Source organism: Biomphalaria glabrata, chromosome 1, assembly GCF_947242115.1.
Source record: "Biomphalaria glabrata chromosome 1, xgBioGlab47.1, whole genome shotgun sequence".
In the NCBI taxonomy this organism is placed as follows: Eukaryota; Metazoa; Mollusca; class Gastropoda; family Planorbidae; genus Biomphalaria; species Biomphalaria glabrata.
Window position 1 is genome coordinate 88195961 of NC_074711.1, and position 18817 is coordinate 88214777.

At 36.0% G+C, this 18817-nt stretch overlaps 1 protein-coding gene across 14 annotated transcripts in view; it reads right to left on the minus strand.

The window, feature by feature from the left end:
* The window catches only part of LOC106065015 (transformation/transcription domain-associated protein-like), a 64039-nt gene that overhangs the window by 6773 nt on the left and 38449 nt on the right, over positions 1-18817 (minus strand). For 5 of the 14 annotated variants that reach the window (XM_056018392.1, XM_056018396.1, XM_056018383.1 and 2 more), the window contains exons 60-83: positions 17976-18160; positions 17302-17444; positions 16413-16515; positions 16186-16317; positions 15501-15683; positions 14303-14440; positions 13617-13736; positions 12411-12554; positions 12182-12325; positions 11564-11722; positions 11291-11382; positions 9575-9710; positions 9111-9230; positions 8648-8743; positions 8096-8214; positions 7312-7429; positions 6903-7012; positions 5984-6101; positions 4555-4787; positions 4281-4469; positions 3379-3527; positions 3091-3279; positions 1881-2119; positions 872-971 (exon numbers count right to left, since the gene is read on the minus strand). In XM_056018392.1, the coding sequence (XP_055874367.1) occupies positions 872-971; positions 1881-2119; positions 3091-3279; positions 3379-3527; positions 4281-4469; positions 4555-4787; positions 5984-6101; positions 6903-7012; positions 7312-7429; positions 8096-8214; positions 8648-8743; positions 9111-9230; positions 9575-9710; positions 11291-11382; positions 11564-11722; positions 12182-12325; positions 12411-12554; positions 13617-13736; positions 14303-14440; positions 15501-15683; positions 16186-16317; positions 16413-16515; positions 17302-17444; positions 17976-18160 (3459 nt within the window). The remainder of the gene's footprint in view (positions 1-871; positions 972-1880; positions 2120-3090; positions 3280-3378; positions 3528-4280; positions 4470-4554; positions 4788-5983; positions 6102-6902; positions 7013-7311; positions 7430-8095; positions 8215-8647; positions 8744-9110; positions 9231-9574; positions 9711-11290; positions 11383-11563; positions 11723-12181; positions 12326-12410; positions 12555-13616; positions 13737-14302; positions 14441-15500; positions 15684-16185; positions 16318-16412; positions 16516-17301; positions 17445-17975; positions 18161-18817) is intronic. The other 9 variants (XM_056018397.1, XM_056018395.1, XM_056018387.1 and 6 more) reach the window with 8 other exon arrangements.

The window sequence follows — 18817 nt, forward strand, 5'->3', positions numbered from 1 at the left end:
ACATTAATAGCATGCAGTTCAAAATAGAGTCCTGTTTATTTCATCAGGACCGCAATTAAAATTACAATAAATGGAAGAAGCTCCACGAAGCAGAAATGAACATAATATAGTGTATTGGATGGTTGGAAATATTACACATTCTTAGTGTGTGTAAAATAAAAAAAATATCACAATTAGAGGTTTGAAGGAAAAAAAAAAAGGTCAAAGCTGACTTGTTAATGTTTCTGATTACGATTTTATAAAGTATTTATTGGATTATATTTAAAAAAAACAACAAAAACAACATTTTGTCAAAAAAAAAAAGACTATTGCAATACAAATGTGATTGTAAATTGTGAGCCTAATATCCTTGTAATATTTTCAAAATCTAGTAGTGTATTTGATGGTTGGAAATATTACACATTCTTAGTGTGTGTAAAATAAAAAAATATCACAATTAGAGGTTTGAAGGAAATTAGCAAAAAAAAAAAAAAAGGTCAAAGCTGACTTGTTAATATTTCTGATTACAATGTTATAAAGTATTTATTGGATTATATTTAAAAAAAAAGAAACAACAACTTTTTGTCAAATAAAAAAAAAAAGACTATTGCAATACAAATGTGATTGTAAATTGTGAGCCTAATATCCTTGTGATATTTTCAAAATCTAGTATCAGGGTTAAAAAGAAAAATGTTTTAATGCCGAAAAAAAAATCAACTTTTATTTTCAAAGTAACTAAAGAATCTCTTTCAAAATGTGCTTTATTTCTATGAGTTCCAAGATCCTGATTGATTTATGTCTCTTTATGATTACGTAATCAAAAATGTAAAAAACAAGCGTTTGCACAAGTTCAAGCTAACATTACCTGCTCGTAAAGTTAAAAACCACTTACCTGATGCCCTGTTTTCAAAAGCCACACCATAACATTTCTCTAAGCCTTGTCTCAGCTGACGAAGAACTTCCTCATACCAGTTTTCTCTGAACCAAATTATCTAGACATTTTTGTGTGGGGGGAAAACAGAATTATTTAATTATGAATAAAATAAATTATTTCAACAAATATTATAACAAAAAGAGCTTAACATTAATAAAAATAATTTAATTTATATAGCACTGTTCAACCATCTAGGGTCATGGCACTATGAGAACAGGCAGAAAAACAAAGTTAAAATGTCAAACTACTCTAAACAAGTTTTGAACAGGTAAGTCAATTTTTTCTTGAATGCAGTCAAGATAAAAGAATGGGTGTCAGCTATGGTCAGAAAAATGTCACCCATACAGCAGTTTCTCGCTCTCTACACATCCAATGTGTTTAAAGGAACGGCATATCAGGTGGTTTAGGTTCAACCAATTGCAGGAATGTGGTTTGTCTGATTTGAATGACTAGATTGACACATGACATGCGTAGGACATAATTATCTTCTTTTTTTGATGGAACGTGCGTAATATATAAGATAAGATCTCAATGGGGAATGCCTTTGGTCTCAAGTTGGCTAGTGAAAAGACAGACTGTAAGCTCTGAAGCAAAAATGAGGTACAGTTATAAGAAATGAACCCATGGACTGGATGGTTCTCGAGTATTGAGTTCACTTAGGAGGGAATTTCATCGTTACAGTTGACGCGCCAATGAAGTGTGACCACATTGTAATCAATTCTTGAAATCAAAGTGAGCCAATGAAGTGTGACCACATTGTAATCAGTTCTTGAAATCAAAGTGAGCCAATGAAGTGTACACAAAAAAAAAAGCAGTATCAAAATGGCATCTTGACTAGCATAGAATTAACTACGCATACTGTACTTAACTTCAGCTTGACAAATTTGTCATCAGGTACGCCTGCCAGAACAGCATAGCAGAAGTCTATTTGGAAAATGTATGAATTTAAAAATCCAAATGAGCTCACCTGTTCAACAATGCCTTCCAGTGTGGTCAGTACGGTTGGATGGGTATCCCTCTGGACTGCAATAATCTTGGAGCACCGCCACATTGAATCTGGAGCTTTAATGGGTATAGACTCTGGGTGGCTGCCCGTAGCGTCTGGTTTAGCTTGAGCGCTTGGAGTCTGGCCTGGAGTTGGGGTCTGACTATTGGCCGTGCTAGCTGGGATACTAGACAAGAAGTCTGGGAATACATATAAGAAGTCTAAACAGCGATTGATCAATATTTATTTGAATATAAACTATTATTTAAAATTATGGAAATTTTTACTGCTTATCCAGTGAACAAAAGAAGTTTAAAAAAAAAAAACACGAAAATTTTAGTTTGGGTTTAAAATATTACAAAATGTTAGGTTTTTTTTTTAGTCATTCATCAAAAGAACAACATTGGAATCCATTATCAAGATTTTAAACTTCTTAGTAGTACACAGCAATAAAAGTTTCCTTTTTATAGAAAATAATAAACAGCTCAGGTTTTATGAACCTCACTGGAGTGAAGGGGAGCTGGTCTTTTATTCAAATGCAAAGTTATAGAAGGGAAATATTTTTTCTCAAACAAGTAACATAAAAAAAAGCTGTTTTTAAAAAAGGTAATTCCCTCCTTTTCCGACCAATCTTAGAGTGACTTTACCCTTTTTACCTTTACCTATCCCTTAGTCTGTTGGACCGTTGGGGCACCAGGCAAGATTTGTCGACCGTCTTTCTCCATTCCTCCCTTTTTTTTTTTCCTTGTTTAGAACCTCTCTCCACGGCAGGCCCGTCCATTCTTTAATGTTGTCCTCCCATCGCTTTTTCTGCCTGCCTCTTCTTCTTTTTCCCTGGCACTGTTCCCTGAAGGAAGGTCTTTGCGAGCCCCGTAGATCTTGTAATGTGGCCATAGGTTTAAAGCTTTCGTCTTTTTACAATAGTTAGCAGGTCGTCATGGGCTCAGATCGCTACAGTGACTTAGAGTGACTAATTGCTCTTAATAACTAATGAATGATAGATTTTAAAAAAATGGAACTGCCCAATTTCTCAGAAAATCATTAGAGCTGTTTTTGAGAACTGTGTCCATGCTTTTGTTTCCGACCTTTTTGTTTTTTTTCCAATGAAGAACATGCTGTCTTATAATATATTGTAAAACAAAAATAAAAATCCACTATCAATAAAGATAAAAAAAAAATATATATCAGTTACCTGTTACAGTATTGGCAAGCAACCCATCACTTACGGAAGGACTCTGAGCTACACCAGCGCCAGGCGTTCCTGATGCTGTAGTGGTTGCTGGTGATGGCGTGGCACCCGTTGGATTGGAAGAGGTATTCAAGGTGCTGCCTGTAGAGGTCGTTGCAACACCAGCTGCTCTGTTTAAGTCAGCCTTCTTGTCTAAATAAACAAAAATACAAAGTTAGGTGTAACCATGAGCTAGGCTACGCAAAAAGAAACTATTCAGATGCCGAGAACAATTTCAAAATGGATACTCACGTCTTTCTCTCTGCTCCAGCTTGAGTGTGAAGTACAAAGTCCTGACAGGGAAATAAACTGCCTGGGGGTACATACGTCCAACTGTTGTCAAGAGGTTCATGATCAGCTTTCCTTCTTTTCTGACCAAGCAAGTCAAGAGTTGAGGAATCCTAAGTTTTAAAAAAGTCAATTACAAAAAAAGTGAACAGTTTTAAAAAGTAATTGAAACTAGGATAACTCGTTCGCTATGAAATATAAACCTGAGGGAAAATTAAAGTTTGTGAAAAATCTCCACCACTGATTTTTGGCATCAAATTAAGACAAAAGATTTCAGCTGCAGATATTACACATTGATAAAAAACTTTGTTCATTTTTTTCCAGAGAAAATGTCAAATTGGTGACCTACAAAACACAGGAGGTGCGGTGGCTGAGCGGTAAAGAGCTTGACTTTTGAACTAGGGGTCCCTGGTTCCAATCCTGGTGAAGACTGGGATATTAAATTTCGGGATCTTTGGGCCCCTCTGAGTTCACCCAGCTCTAATGGGTACCTAACATTTGTTGGGGAAAAGTAAAGGCGGTTGGTCGTTGTGCTGGCCACATGACACCCTCATTAACCGTAGGCCACAGAATCAGATGACCTTTACATCATCTGCCCTACAGACCACAAGGTCTGAAAGGGGAATATTACTTTTTTTTTTTTTTTACAAATAAACACAGACATTTCTAGCTGTGAGCAAAATACCTAGGATCTAGGGATAATGCATCGATGCAGCTCTGATTGCAGGAGATAGCTTGGCTTAGCTCCAAAGAATCAGGGAAGGGCATACCATTTGATACTCCCACAAAAAGGGAGTACAAGGTAAGGGAGTATTAGAACTTAAAATGTGGAGGCAAGAGAACATGAAGATAAGTCCTAAACTTACCAAGGCAACCAGTGGATGGCTTGAATGCCCAAATGGTACTTGTCAATGGCCGTGGCAATGCTCAGGTTCTCGTCATCGTAGGTAAGCAACCAAATAGCTTTAGCCAGATACTTCCTGGTGTGGCCTTCAACGGCTGATCTACACGAATGAAGGTAGCAGATAACAGCACTCTCACCATGATCCATGTTTCTAGAAGGATAGATGCAAATGTTATAATTCAGGATCTATGACAGATTTGTTTAATGTAAGGTTGTACTAAATGTAGGCCACTCACCTCTCGCGGGTAAACAGAGCCTCCAGATATTCTCCCCACCATGCCCAGGCCATGTAGCACGTGTCGTGCAGCTGGATGGCAGCCGAAAACACCTTGTTTGATTCTTCTGAGCGGTTCAGGTGCTGCAGGAAGTAACCTTTCATACCATAGAGCTCGGCCATCATCTCCTTGCTGAAGAACTTCAAGTTGGTCACCTCTATCACCTCAAGACCCTGCCGACGACGTTTTAAAATCTAGACAAAACATGGCTTTGGCAATGTGTTCATTTCCAATTGCATGCACACACAATAGATGACACTTGGTGTCTACTTGTAATGTAAACCAAATCTACTTGTAAACCAAAAGTGGGTTCATCATTGTGTGTCATCATTGTGTGTTGTGCGTATAAGTTTGGATGTTTGTAATAGGCCTTATATAAGTTACATGTGTTACAAAGAACTATCAAACTTAAGCCCATTTAGCTCATCAACAATTCTCAGTTTAAAGTACATCAAGCTATTTTTGAGTCGTACAGAATGAGATGGTGTTGACCTCTTATTTTACCCAGTGGAGCTGTATGCCATAAAGCCAGGATTGGCCCAGTCCAAGTTGAGCAGAAGCTTTCTAGAAGTGACCTCTTAATGAGCAGAACAGAAGAGCTAATTTGTTGAGGTCTGTCAGAATCACTGCGGTTACATCTCCAAGAGCACTTTAATTAAGTAGAGCTAGTTTCTGAAGAGACAATCCTTTCCATATACACCTCAGCTGCTTTGGAATAAAGGAACCAGACATTTTTCATTTGGCTTGATTTTCTTTCAGACAGATCCCTTTTTCATTGTCCACATCTCTTGAAGTGGTGTGGTTTAGGGCTATGTCTTCCCAGATGTCAACATCAATGTCTACTGCCTTTGAGATCATGTTTTTACTACATTCCACAAATTTGAGGTGGGATGACCAATTTTTCATGTGCTTATCATAGTTATAACATTAAAAAAAAATAATTCTATTATTTGTTTCCTTCATTTTTTAAATGCCTTTTCAAATACCAACATGAACTTGTGTACCTAAAAAATAATTTTTAGTGCAATACAAATCATAATTGTTTTTAAAGCAGGTCACAACTATGACACTGTCCTGTATCAAAGAATAGACTCTGTTACATAAGCGAAATAGCCCTTAGAACGAACAGCATGGAGACAGATTGTGCTTGCTGCAGCAAACAGTACTGAGAGCAGAAGAAAATTAAAGCTACTCTATCAGCTAGCCAGATGCATACACATGCACAAACTGTGGCAAACTCTGACCCCTCCAATATTGGATTGCCAGATTCTGCCCCATCTGTAGACTAAACCAAAACCTGCGACTCATCTGGGCACATTCATTGTCTTCCGAGACAGAAAAAGCAGTGTACATAAAAAACAATGACAAATGCCGCCCCCTTCTTACTCACCTCATTAAACTCATTCTTCTGAAGTGATCCCCCAACAGTCATGTTCATGTAACACTTGACCTGCTGTCTGACTTTCTGGAAACAGTCTACCACTGGCACACTGGCAATGCTGTGAATTCTGTGCAAGGCAAGAAACTCATTAGTATTACAAAAACATGTCTACAAGTTCTGTGTATGCCAACAACTTGTTACTTTTCTCTTAAATACTACTATTTACTGGATAGACAAAACGTTTGAACTTTATGAGATAAAACATTTATCAGAATGCACATTCCTATTTTAACTCTTTCTCTCCTAATTGACAATACCATCATTGATTTGACCTCATTAAATTAAATTAATGTTAAATTTTATAAACTTTACTTTGTGTTATATAAAAAGAGCATGCAGTCCCTTTTATCTCTATACCAAATAAAACACTTTCTGATAAAAAACGAAAAAGTTATTCAAGCTTAATTATAACAGGGTAGGAAAATAGTAATGAGCGAAATGAGGAATTCCGTTGAAACGTGGAAAAATAATTATGGAGAGAAAGAGTTAAAAAATTTTGTTTCCACCTAAGATCATTTTTAAAAATAAATAATAATAATAATGCAAAATATATAAAAGCAATGCTTTGTCTGATATAATAAAGTAATCATACTTGAAAAAAAAAAAAAGATATTTTCTTTTGTGCAAAAATGTATGCTTTTTAGAACTGAGATTAAATAAAGAAGACAGAAAAACCCAGCCTGTACAGATGAAAAAAACAGAGATGAATAAAAATGTTTATATTGTCATTATTTGCTCTCACTGATGAGTACTGTTTGGTCTAATGACTGAATGAATCCATTTAGGAAAGGTTCTTAAATTTTCCAAGAGCAAATCTTAGTAAGAATAAATTTATACTGATACAGATGAATGACGTCTCACACCATACCTGCTGAGTGTGTCCAAGCTAACACCAACCAGTCCATGCTTCCTGGCAATTTTACCAAAATGTATGATAGACTGGGCTGTGGCATGAACTCCCATCATCGAGTTAGTATTCTGTAAAGAGTTTTTCTACAATTTAGTGTCAAGAAGTTTATTTCCAAATGTATCCACATACAAATATTATCAGTTGATTTGTATCTATTAAACTTTTATTTTTTTTTATTTTTAAAGTTTCCTATAAAAAGTAAATCCCAAAAGTAGTGCAATGTGTGAAGATTGCGGAATGAACATGCAGCTTCAACATATAATAATAAAATAATGTTACAAATGTCAGCTAAAGTCAGTTTTTAACATTCTGACACACAATCAAATGAAGTGAGCCACACAGTCAAAAGAATTCCCTTTCTACTTACACTGTCCATTGGACCTTGACTTTCATAATGGTCAATGATAAACTTGTAATGATGTTGTCTCCAGGTGAAAATATCACTCCAGTGAGACAGATCATCTGAGATCATTGGAAGACGATTTCTAATAAAAAAAAAAAAAAAAAAAAAAAGGATGTATTTCTCACAATACTTGCCAAGACTATTAAAATCTGAACAAAAAATGTAACTATCAACTTAAGCTACCATGAAGTCTAGTGATACACGTATTGTAACAAGATTTCTGTTTGAGTGCTCGATGTGATGATGTCCTGATGTTACGATGAGATTGTGTTGATCAGACAATATATTTCTGATGGTATAATTTAGTATAGATTTCTTCTTTTAAACAATTGCTGAACACTCAAATAATATTATAATGCTGATGATTTAAGTGCAAACCATTAATTCAAAACAACTAAGATCCTTCAACAATAAATAAAAAGCTTTACTTCTGGAACTAGGAATCACTTTAGTAAACTACACACTGTACAATACAATTGAATTAAATTTACTGTCATCTTCCCACTCCCAAAATCCGTCTCTTTTTTTTACTTTTTACCATCTTTCTACCTCTGCATTTGCAAACAAACAATTTCCTTTTGCCCTAGTAAATTTCTCCACCGCTCCTTTTATGAATTGGAATTGACTTCCGAGAAACTCTTCAATAACATGACCTTGCTCTGCAGGCACTGCAGAATCTAAAAATAAACTTAATGCAACAGCTGCTCAACGCTACGTGACAATTGTATACAAGATGAACAAAACTTACTTCCAGGTTTTCACAATAGCCTTCATGTCATGGACACTGGACGTACGAGTCAGATTGGCTGGTTGCAGACCCTGGTTGATCTGAGCTGCCTCTTGGAGCTCCATGATCATTTGGGCAGCCTGTAACACAACGATGTAATATTAAAAAACATGGGCCCAAAATCAACAAGACTTGCAAATAACAACTGAAGCAACTACAAAGAACTCATTTCTATTTACTATCCACTATCAGAATCACACTTCTAATTGAGCCTTTTGTATATACTGAACAGCATCACACTTCACATAAACGCGTTGAGTCCACTTTTTCCAGTAGGGACCACAAACTCGTTCAGTCCACTTTTTCCAGTAGGGACCACAAACTCGTTCAGTCCACTTTTTCCAGTAGGGACCACAAACTCGTTGAGTCCACTTTTTCCAGTATGGACCACAAACTCGTTGAGTCCACTTTTTCCAGTAGGGACCACAAACTCGTTGAGTCCACTTTTTCCAGTAGGGACCACAAACTAAGTTCTTTACAAACTGGAGACAATTAAGAGTGGACTGCACTGACCTGTAAATACTGTACATGTATCTGGGACACAATGCCAGGAAGTCTCCTCCATTCTTTGATCACTTGATTGCCACATGTCTCAACAAGTCGTTCAAGCTGAGAAAAAAGAAACGGCTCTGTGATAACCTTCAACCTTCTAGGTCAAGTAGATTAGGTAAAGAAATGGATTTATTGAAAACATAGTGATAATGTTGCTTGGAGATATACGCACACACACAAAAAAACAACAAATAGAATATTTGTCAGTAAATATGAAACATGTTAAATAACTATATTAAAACTAATTTAATAAAAAAATAAAAAAGCAATGATTTTGTTATGCACAATGATTTCAATAATGCACCATGACTGAATTATATCATAAATCTCACTGAAAATTCAACTTATTGGTGAACTTGTTCATGTAATAAAAAATATATTTGTAAAAAAAATGAAACTTAAATACTGGGCAATGTAGTTTTACCTGCTGTGAGTTCAGGTGGTGTTCCTCGGAATGACATATGGCCAGGTAACCTCGATACAAGTTCATCTTCCACTGGAGCTCACGTTTATAGTTGCCTTCAACCTGAGATGGAGTTTTATTCTACCATTAAAAATGGGTGAGCAACAGAGCTCCTAAAAGCAAAAATGAAATGGTGTTCAACTTCCCATTCGGATTCTTATAAACAGAATGCACCTAAAGCTATGCACTCAAAAAAATCTGGCTAGTAGAAGCAGCAAAAAAACTTTCTGTACTTCATTTTTGTACAGCTATCCAGTTTGGGAAGCTTGACAACCAGAATTAATTTAAATGCAAGATTTTAAAACATTTTATCTATTTTTGTTACTTCATTTAAAATGTGAAAGCATAAGCAGACAGAAACTCTAGCTATTGTTAAATTCATAGTAGAAAAAGTTATTTTAGTTTACTTAAAGTTTGATTCTTACCCTGCCTAAAGCATCCTTCATAAGTGGCCAGTTTGGCACCCTCCATGCACAATCTAGGATCAGCTCTGGGATAACATTCCCTCTAGAGTTGGCATATTCCAACAAGTTGTCCCATTGGTTCAGTTCTTTAGCACATCTAACAATACAATCATCATAGTGTCAAGCTAACCCAGTGATTCCCAAAGTGGTCTATATAGACCCCCAGGGGTCTACGAAGACTTCCAAGGGGTCTACGAAAGTGAAAAAGTAAATTGGGGGTCTATGAGATGTCCATGGGGGTCTATGACTTTAATTTTCACACCCCATTAATGTAACTATTTCAAACACTAATAAATGATTTGTACCTTAGTTATACATATATATTTTACTAATCAAAAGTAAAATAGTTGTATTTAATTTCAATACTAATCTATATAAGTAGTTTTTTCTACATGTAACTAATGTTTAACAAAAAGAAATCTTGATTTTAAAGTGTTGATTATTTATTTCCTTGTTAAATAAGCAGTTGTCTATAATAAGAGCCTTTTTATGACCATATGATACCAATTACACTGGAGCATTATTTGAGACGATGCCACCCTGATAAAAAGATAAAGGTGAGAACAAATTTCAGAATAGACCTACAACATCTTTCTTCAACATCATATAGAAAAGATGGTTTGTTAGCGTCTTACATGATCTGTTTACCTATAGCCAAATACGGAAAACACTATAGATAAAACATTGATTTTACAAGCCCTTGAAGTAGTTTTAAAAACTGTTTTACACAAACCGTCATCTGATATTATGAAACGAATTTCTTTAAGTAACACTACAGTTCAAGGGCACATCGGTGGGATGAGCATTAAAGCTGCAAACTGTCTGATGGTTTTCAGCTCCATATTTTTCTCATATATTTCCAGGGCTTACCCACGAAACCTTTCCCATGTTTGGGTGTATAGCTGCAAAGCAACAGAGGTTTGAATTCTATTTTCCTTCGGCAAGCCAAGGCTAATGAGTCCCTCCTGCCCGAAGCTTACTGGTTTAGGCGCCAGTAACTCAATTTTGCCCCTTCTCCTGTTAGTGAAAACAGCTCCGCGGGCCCAATATTTGAGCCAGACGTGAAAGATCAAGAAATACACGAGAAACTCTTTGCGAAAACTTTTACAATAATACATAAGGCAAATTAATGAATTAATATTTAATGTTGAAGTACTACTTCATAGAACAACAAATTCCTATAATATCCTTAGAAACGGTTGATGAACATGCAAAAAAAAAAAACATTTCCAATGTGTTTGGTAATTCCAGCAATACATATTAATTGCTATTTAAATTGGTTTAAATTTGAATTATATCTGTGAAAAAGATAGATCTAACTTATGATGTAGCTTTACATTACTTTTTCACTCTTCGACTCACTGCAGTTAGGAATTAGTTTAAAAAAATAGTTTATGAATGTTCAAAAATGCAATATAAGTTAAGCAGGGGGTCTACCGAAAACCAGAAAACATGGCAAGGGGTCTACGAGACAAAAAAGTTTGGGAACCACTGAGCTAACCTCTCTAGCACATGTTTAATGAATCATTGAAAGACAATATACTGAATACTTAAAAACACACACATTTACTCAAAAAAAATGGCATTGTGATTCAATAAGTTTTAGCATTGTCATCGAATTAATGAAAAATTGACACTGCCTCAAGAAGGTTGTTCTACAACAAACAAGAGGCTTACTTTATCCAACAGTTTTCAATCAACTTTAACTCCATCCATCCTTCTCTTGGTGTGGGGGCTGTGTTGTGATCCATTCTAATTTTAGACATGACCTGGAATATTTAGATCAAATGGAAGTTTCTCCCTTTATTTAAAACTGTGAAACATTTTTGAACTACATTATACAGATATATGTATCTGTATTAAAACAACTATGATGATGTGGTAAGCACATCAAACAAATACATTTAAAACAACTATTATAACTCAAAATAAAAGAAAAAGAGAACCAACCCCTTCAAAGGAAGATTGAGCTTGTTCGAAAAATCCATGCTGCATATATGCCAGTGCAATGTTAGTCTCTGGGTAACGTGCTCGTTTCTGCCATAATCCAACAAACATATCTTCTTCTTGCAAGAGTTCATACAGCTCACACAAACAATCCAATGTTTCCTATAGCAAACAAAAATAAAGATGTTCAGTAGCCACTCCAGACAATGATACATTTTGGCAATCCGTGTTCAATGTGAAGCTTGTTGATATGTCACGATAAAAACAAGGGACAAGAATAGCCACAACATAAAGTAACAAGAAATCTTGTATCTAAGATGTATTTGTACTTTCCCATTTACAGGCAAGACAAAAAAAAAAACAACTAATGTCTTTCTCCTCTGAGGGAAGAAAATTAGACAGAGGTTGACAAATAAATATTAAGTAAAAAAATATGTGACTTTATAACATGGCTTGCAAAGATTTGCATAATAAATGAACTTAAAAAATATTCATTGTGGAAAACTGATGTGAATCAAATATTTACATAATTGCTGCCTAAAAATAAATCTTAAAAGTAAGAGTAGAATTTCAAGGAGATTAAAACTTTAGAAAACCAGCAACATTGAAGTTGTTACTTACTTGATGAGAAAAAACAGGCGGGGGTTCAAAGTCATATTCATTCACTGATCTGGCGACCACTGGAAGATTAGAAGGAGCGTCAGAGACAGCATGTTCCAACAGCAAGCAGCTTCTGTGCCACAAGTTGTGGGACCTGGCTAAATACTAATAAGAAACAAGCAGGTCAGCGGGAATAAAATGACAAATGTTAGCATTTAGCAAATTCTTCTAGGCAGACCAAGTTAGTTACCTTGAGTGCACATGCTTTAATAGTGATAGGTGGCACACACAAAGCTGCCCCCTCGACAAGGGTGTGCACTGCACTGGGGTGGCAGTCTCTTTGGTTCACATGTGCACCACTGGTCAGAAAGGGAACTAGTTCTTTTTTTATTCTCTGAAACAAATCACAATACAAAATAGAGCTGTCAGATTTATAAAAAAACAACAAGAATATTCCAATTTGAATAGAGTAACACCATTAGTAAAACCACTAAACTTATAGACACTTCAGAACAGAAGAATAAAAAGTAAAGTAGCAATAATACATAAAACACTAAACTATTATTTACTAATAGAAAAACAAAACCTAATGAAATACTCAGAAGGACACAAAGACAGGCACATTTCTTATTCCATACGTTAGAACAAATTCATAAAAGTGCTCCTTCTTCCCTGGTGCCATTGGAGAATGAAATGGGTTGCCTGAATCAGCCAGGAAAGTCATTGATTAATATGTATGATTAGATTGACACATGAAATGCGTAGGACGTAATTATTTTCTTTTTTGAAGTAACGTCTGTAAGATATAAGATAGGATAAGATAAGAGAAAGAGAATAGGTAACAGACTATTTTCTTTAGAAAGAGATATGATGTAATAGTAAAGATTGAATGTAAGAGAGTAGAGATTAGATAGAACAGACAGACAGAAGTACATGAGCAATGTGAGTTTATTTATCATCATTATCTGTTCCTTGAATTGCAGGCAGCTGTGATTGCGTCACCAAATCTCTCCCCTCTTCCCAGACAGCATCAGTTCTTAGCGAGACATCAAGAAAGGCTGGTTCATTGCTTCACATTGTCCAGCCAGACTTTCTTTGGGTCACCCTGTTTTCAAGCTCCTTCCACTGCACTTTATAGAATGACTTTTGACATTGAGTCATGTCTTCCAATACGACCGAACCAGCTCAGCTTTCATCTCTTCACGGTACTGAGGAGTTCCTCCATTTCCCCAGCGAGAGTGTTGACTAGTAAAAGTACAAACTGTCTTCCTGAGATCTGTCCTAGTTACTCTACAGTTTTAGTCTTGTCTATTTTAACTACAAAATAAATCTTAGACTCAAAAATCAAAGATTTACTGCTGCAGGAGTAAATGACTGTATAGAAAATACGAAAAACATACACTGGTCCGGCAGGGTTACATATATGCATGTTTTTCGTAAAATAAATCTTAGTTACCTCTTGTTGTTTTTCAGTCAGAATTTTCCAGATTCTTGGGAACAAGTCCAGCCAGGTGATGTGTGCAAGGTCAGTTGAATTGTGAGCCAGTTGACATAAAGCTGTTAGGTATTCTTGAGTCTAACAGATAAGAAGACATGTAGGCTCACTGATAGAACTAATACAAGAAATAGACATATGGCAACATACTAAGCTAATTAACTATTTGCGTTATGATATCAAATTGAGTGAGACACTAAAGATGTCAGAGTATGGGGAACGCTGTTAGGAAGTAATCAGGAAAACACATGCATCCCTCTAATACATCTTCCAGAAAATAAATTGTTGATACATCTGAGAAATAAGGCTTTTTTGCTTGGTTTTTTTTTTTTGCTGTGAAATAATTATTACTATTTCAGCTTATTTAAGGCTTCTATAGAATGATCAGTGTACTTTGCCTAACCTCTTTTCTAGATGTGGGATGGTAGATCTGGAAGGTTTTCATGCTTCTGTTAAGCCATTAGTATATAAAACACAGTTTGAGTGAAATCTCAGACACTTCCTAGCCCACATATAGATTTTAACTTACGACCCCCGTTAGGTAGTGATGCAATCTATGCCACACATTGCTTTGATTATTAATCATACAAATGTTTGTGTGACAGCTAGCACTAATGTATGCTTAAGATGAAAAGAAGAGCTCCTACCTTCACTTCCTTACAAGCATCTAAAAACTTGGTCTCTTTTCTCAACAATGTCTTCAGACTCAATCCAGTTTCTGCCTTGACCACTTTCTGGGTTTCTTCCACACTGCTGTCTGATGGAAGTTCCAGCTCTATGTCCTCCTGATTGGGTGGTTTAGAAACAATTCAGTAAATTAGAAAAGATCAACAAACCAGACAAATGTGTGACCTACATTTGATCTCTTTTGAAGTAACGTTTCAAATTTATATCAAAAGATTTGGGTATTGGAACAGGCAAATATTCCAGAAAGAAACAAAAAAAAAAATGATTGCTGAATAATTGTTGTGAGGAAATAAAAAAAGTCTTTTATTGGGAGCAGGAATGACAAAGTCATTAAAAGTACATATATAACATGACAGAACATATATAACATAACAGCACATATATAACATGACACAAAAAGACTTCATATTCTATTCATATAACATGACACAAAAAAACTTTATATCCTATGTACATACGATGAAACAAAAAGACTTTATATCCTATTGTGGGTCTAATCTACCTGAGACATTCTGACACTATCACTTAAATTTCACAATCAATACCTAGGCTAAATAAGAAGTTGGCCTGTTTAACTAAATAAATACCCTTGGAGACCTAACAGTTTAGGTGGTAGTTAATTGCATTCATTTCTAGATCAATAATTAACAAGGATGTTGCATGGCCAGCACAATGGCCGACAGCCTTTATAGTTTCTCAGCTGAGACTGTAAAATTCTCAATGAGCTCAATCAGAACTCAACCTTTGACCTTGGGTAAGCAGCTGAGAGCTTAAACACCCAACACCTTACTTAAACTCAATGAGGGAAAGAAAACAATGAAATACAAATACACACGTCTCAATTTTAAAAGTTCGTTATATAGCTTGATGAAGTACATCGAATAAACAGATTAATTTAACTTACAAAACAAAAAGGAAAATAAGGAAGACTATCGATTTCCATAGATGAATTCTTTACATTTACCAATCCATACCAGTACCTGTTTATAAGAGTACCTGTTTATAAGAGTACCAGTTTATAAGAGTACCAGTTTATAAGAGTACCAGTTTACAAGAGTACCTGTTTATAACAGCGAAGAAGAGCAGCAATGTATCAACAACAAACAAGCTATGGAATTAATAGAATTACAAGACTGATATTAAAAACAACTGGCAAACCTCCTCTTTGGTGCTATCCAGAGACTCAACATCCATGGGCTCCTCCTTGACCTTTACCAGGGCAGCAAAATCAGCTCTGTCTTGAGAGTCTGCTAGATTGATAACAGAGGCAACACTTGGCAGCAGATTCATTGGGGAAGAACTCTGAATGAGGGTTGAGTCCACAGCTACAACTAATAGGAGCTGAAAATAAAGTGAAAGTAGAGGGCGTTGTGATCATCAAGTATAAACAAACAGCTGCAACTAATGGAAGCTATAAGATGGTATTATAAGCTTTTAGTATAAACAACCCCCTGCCTCAAATCATTGAAGTAAAGTAACCCTTTCAGACTGAGTCTGTGGAGGAAGACTGTATAAAGCTCATCTGTTTCTATGGCAGATGGTTAACGTGGGTGTTATGTAGCCAGTACGAAGACCAACCACCTTTACATTGGGGTACCCATTAAACTGGATGGACTCAGGGGAGTACTAAAAATCATAAAATTCAAACTTTCTTCACCAGGACCTGAGATCCCTTGGTTCAGAAGCTAAGAGCTCTAACACTCAGACATGATGCCCCTTGAAAAAATCATTACTAGATATTTGATATTTTCTGTTTTCGGCACAATTTAGGCCATGTCGTGCCCCATCATTACTAGAGAAAATGATAAAACTAGGAAGAGGAAGAACATAATGAGGCTAGAACCTCAAGAGCCTGTTTGATCCAGAAGTGAATGCCCATGTTTTCCCAGTTTTGTGAACACATCAGGTAGAGAAGTCTGTCAAATAACTTTCTAGGAATGCTTTCCTCCATGGTCTGAAAAAAACAAAATTGATGCTGATATTTAGAACAATAGTAAATACTCTTCACTCTTGTACATCTTGTGTTTTAAGTCATACATCATACGTGTTTGCACAGTTTTTGATACATACTTGTAGAAATTTCTGTCTGATGGCATGTTGGTTACATCTTAATCCAGCCAAAAAAGCATTTTCTAACTTAGTGGTTAGATCTGATCTTTCTAGATCTTTATCTCTGCAAATAGCATAACAGAGCATATTAACTGTATACCAACACTTAGTAACAAAAACTTCATTTATTCTGTTGCTACACAGACCAGCTACATGCAGACCTTCCCTTGCAGACAAACTACACACAAGACCTTCCCTTGCAGACCAGCTAGACACAGACCTTCCCTTGCAGACCAGCTAGACACAGACCTTCCCTTGCAGACCAGCTGCATGCAGACTTTCCCTTTCAGACCAGCTACACACAGACCTTCCCTTTCAGACCAGATACACACAGACCTTCCATTTCAGACCAGCTACACACAAGACCTTCCCTTTCAGACCAGATACACACAGACCTTCCATTTCAGACCAGCTTTAGTAAAATCACTAAATTTAGAAAGCCTTCAGGACAGAAGGCTCAAAAGTAAAGTAGCAATCATGCATAAAACACTGAACCATAATCTTCAAATACAAAAACAAAATTTAATAAAATACTCTGAAAGACACAAAGATAAAGGCACATTCCTCGTCCCATATGCTAGGACAAATTTGTACAAATACTCCTTCTTCCCTAGTGCTATTAGAGCATGGAATGGGTTGCCTGAGCTAGCCAGGAAAACCAGTGACTTGGCAGAATTTAAGTCATTGGTCAATATGCATGACTAAATGCATGACGCGTTGGACGTAATCATCTTCTTTTTTGAAGTAACGTCTGTATTATATAAGATAAGATAAGAAGCTACACACAAGACCTTCCCTTTCAGACTTGCTACACACAAGACCTTCCCTTGCAGATCAGCTACACACAGACCTGTATATAAAGAGCACCAGATCCAAGAACTGTGAGTTGAGTTCAATGTCTCCAGGGAAACGTCTTTCGATGTTGCTCATTAGCTTGGACAGCAGAATACACTTCTCTCTAGTGGATGGCGATTGGTTGATGGCAATGGTTGACTAGTTCAGGACAAAATGAATACATTGACCAGTATTAATTATTTTCAGACAAAAAAAAAAAAAAAAGCATTTGGCTGTAGTCTAATACTAATACTGAAAATAAACAGAAGTATGGCATTCAAGCACTGCCAATTTAACAGTAGCTTCTCAATGACCACAGCAAAGATTATTATTATTAAATAATTGTTTCCCAACATGTCACATGAACACTGAATCAAGTTGACAATCAAAATAAAAGTTGTACATTTGTCTTAAAATAAAACGACAAATAAATAGAACTGGTTTCTTAATTCAATCTGAAGGTGATGTAGGGGAGTCCTCCCACCAAAGACCACACATAAAGTAAATCCTCTTAGTGCTAACTGAAATTCCTTCATTGGATGACAATAAAAAAATGATGTGAAAATATTGCACTGTTTGTTTAAATCATATGGTGTAAGTAGAGTTTCAGTCTTAGGACAAAAACAGTTATACAATCCTAGGATTACACAGAAAAGAAAAAAGAATTAAAACAACAAAATCCATACTCACTTTATTTTTGATCCAATCTTCCACCATCTTTGTAATTGCTCTCATGACCTTTGAGTCACTCGTCCTCTCTATCAGACCAGCCAGAATGTTGCCAATAAACGACTTCCTCATTTCCTGGCTCATAACCCCAACACGGTTCTTCACAAGGTCAAGGCTAAGAATCAAGAGCTCACTGGATCCTCCTTCATATAAAAAGAAAATCTTGTAACAACAACAATGAAATCTTACTGGGCTGACAGAATGAAATCTTACTGGGCTGACAGAATGAAATCTTACTGGGCTGACAGAATGAAATCTTACTGGGCTGACAGAATGAAATCTTACTGGGCTGAAAGAATGAAATCTTACTGGGCTGACAGAATGAAATTTTACTGGGCTGAAAGAATGAAATCTTACTGGGCTGAAAGAATGAAATCTTACTGGGCTGAAAGAATGAAATCTTACTGGGCTGAAAGAATGAAATCTTACTGGGCTGAAAGAATGAAATCTTACTGGGCTGAAAAAATGAAATCTTACTGGGCTGAAAGAATGAAATCTTACTGGGCTGAAAGAATGAAATCTTACTGGGCTGAAAGAATGAAATCTTACTGGGCTGAAAGAATGAAATCTTACTGGGCTGAAAGAATGAAATCTTACTGGGCTGAAAGAATGAAATCTTACTGGGCTGAAAGAATGAAATCTTACTGGGCTGAAAAAATGAAATCTTACTGGGCTGAAAGAATGAAATCTTACTGGGCTGACAGAATGAAATCTTACTGGACTGACAGAATGAAATCGTACTGGGCTGACAGAATGAAATCTTATTGGACTGACAGAGTACACAATGAAATTTTACTGGGCAG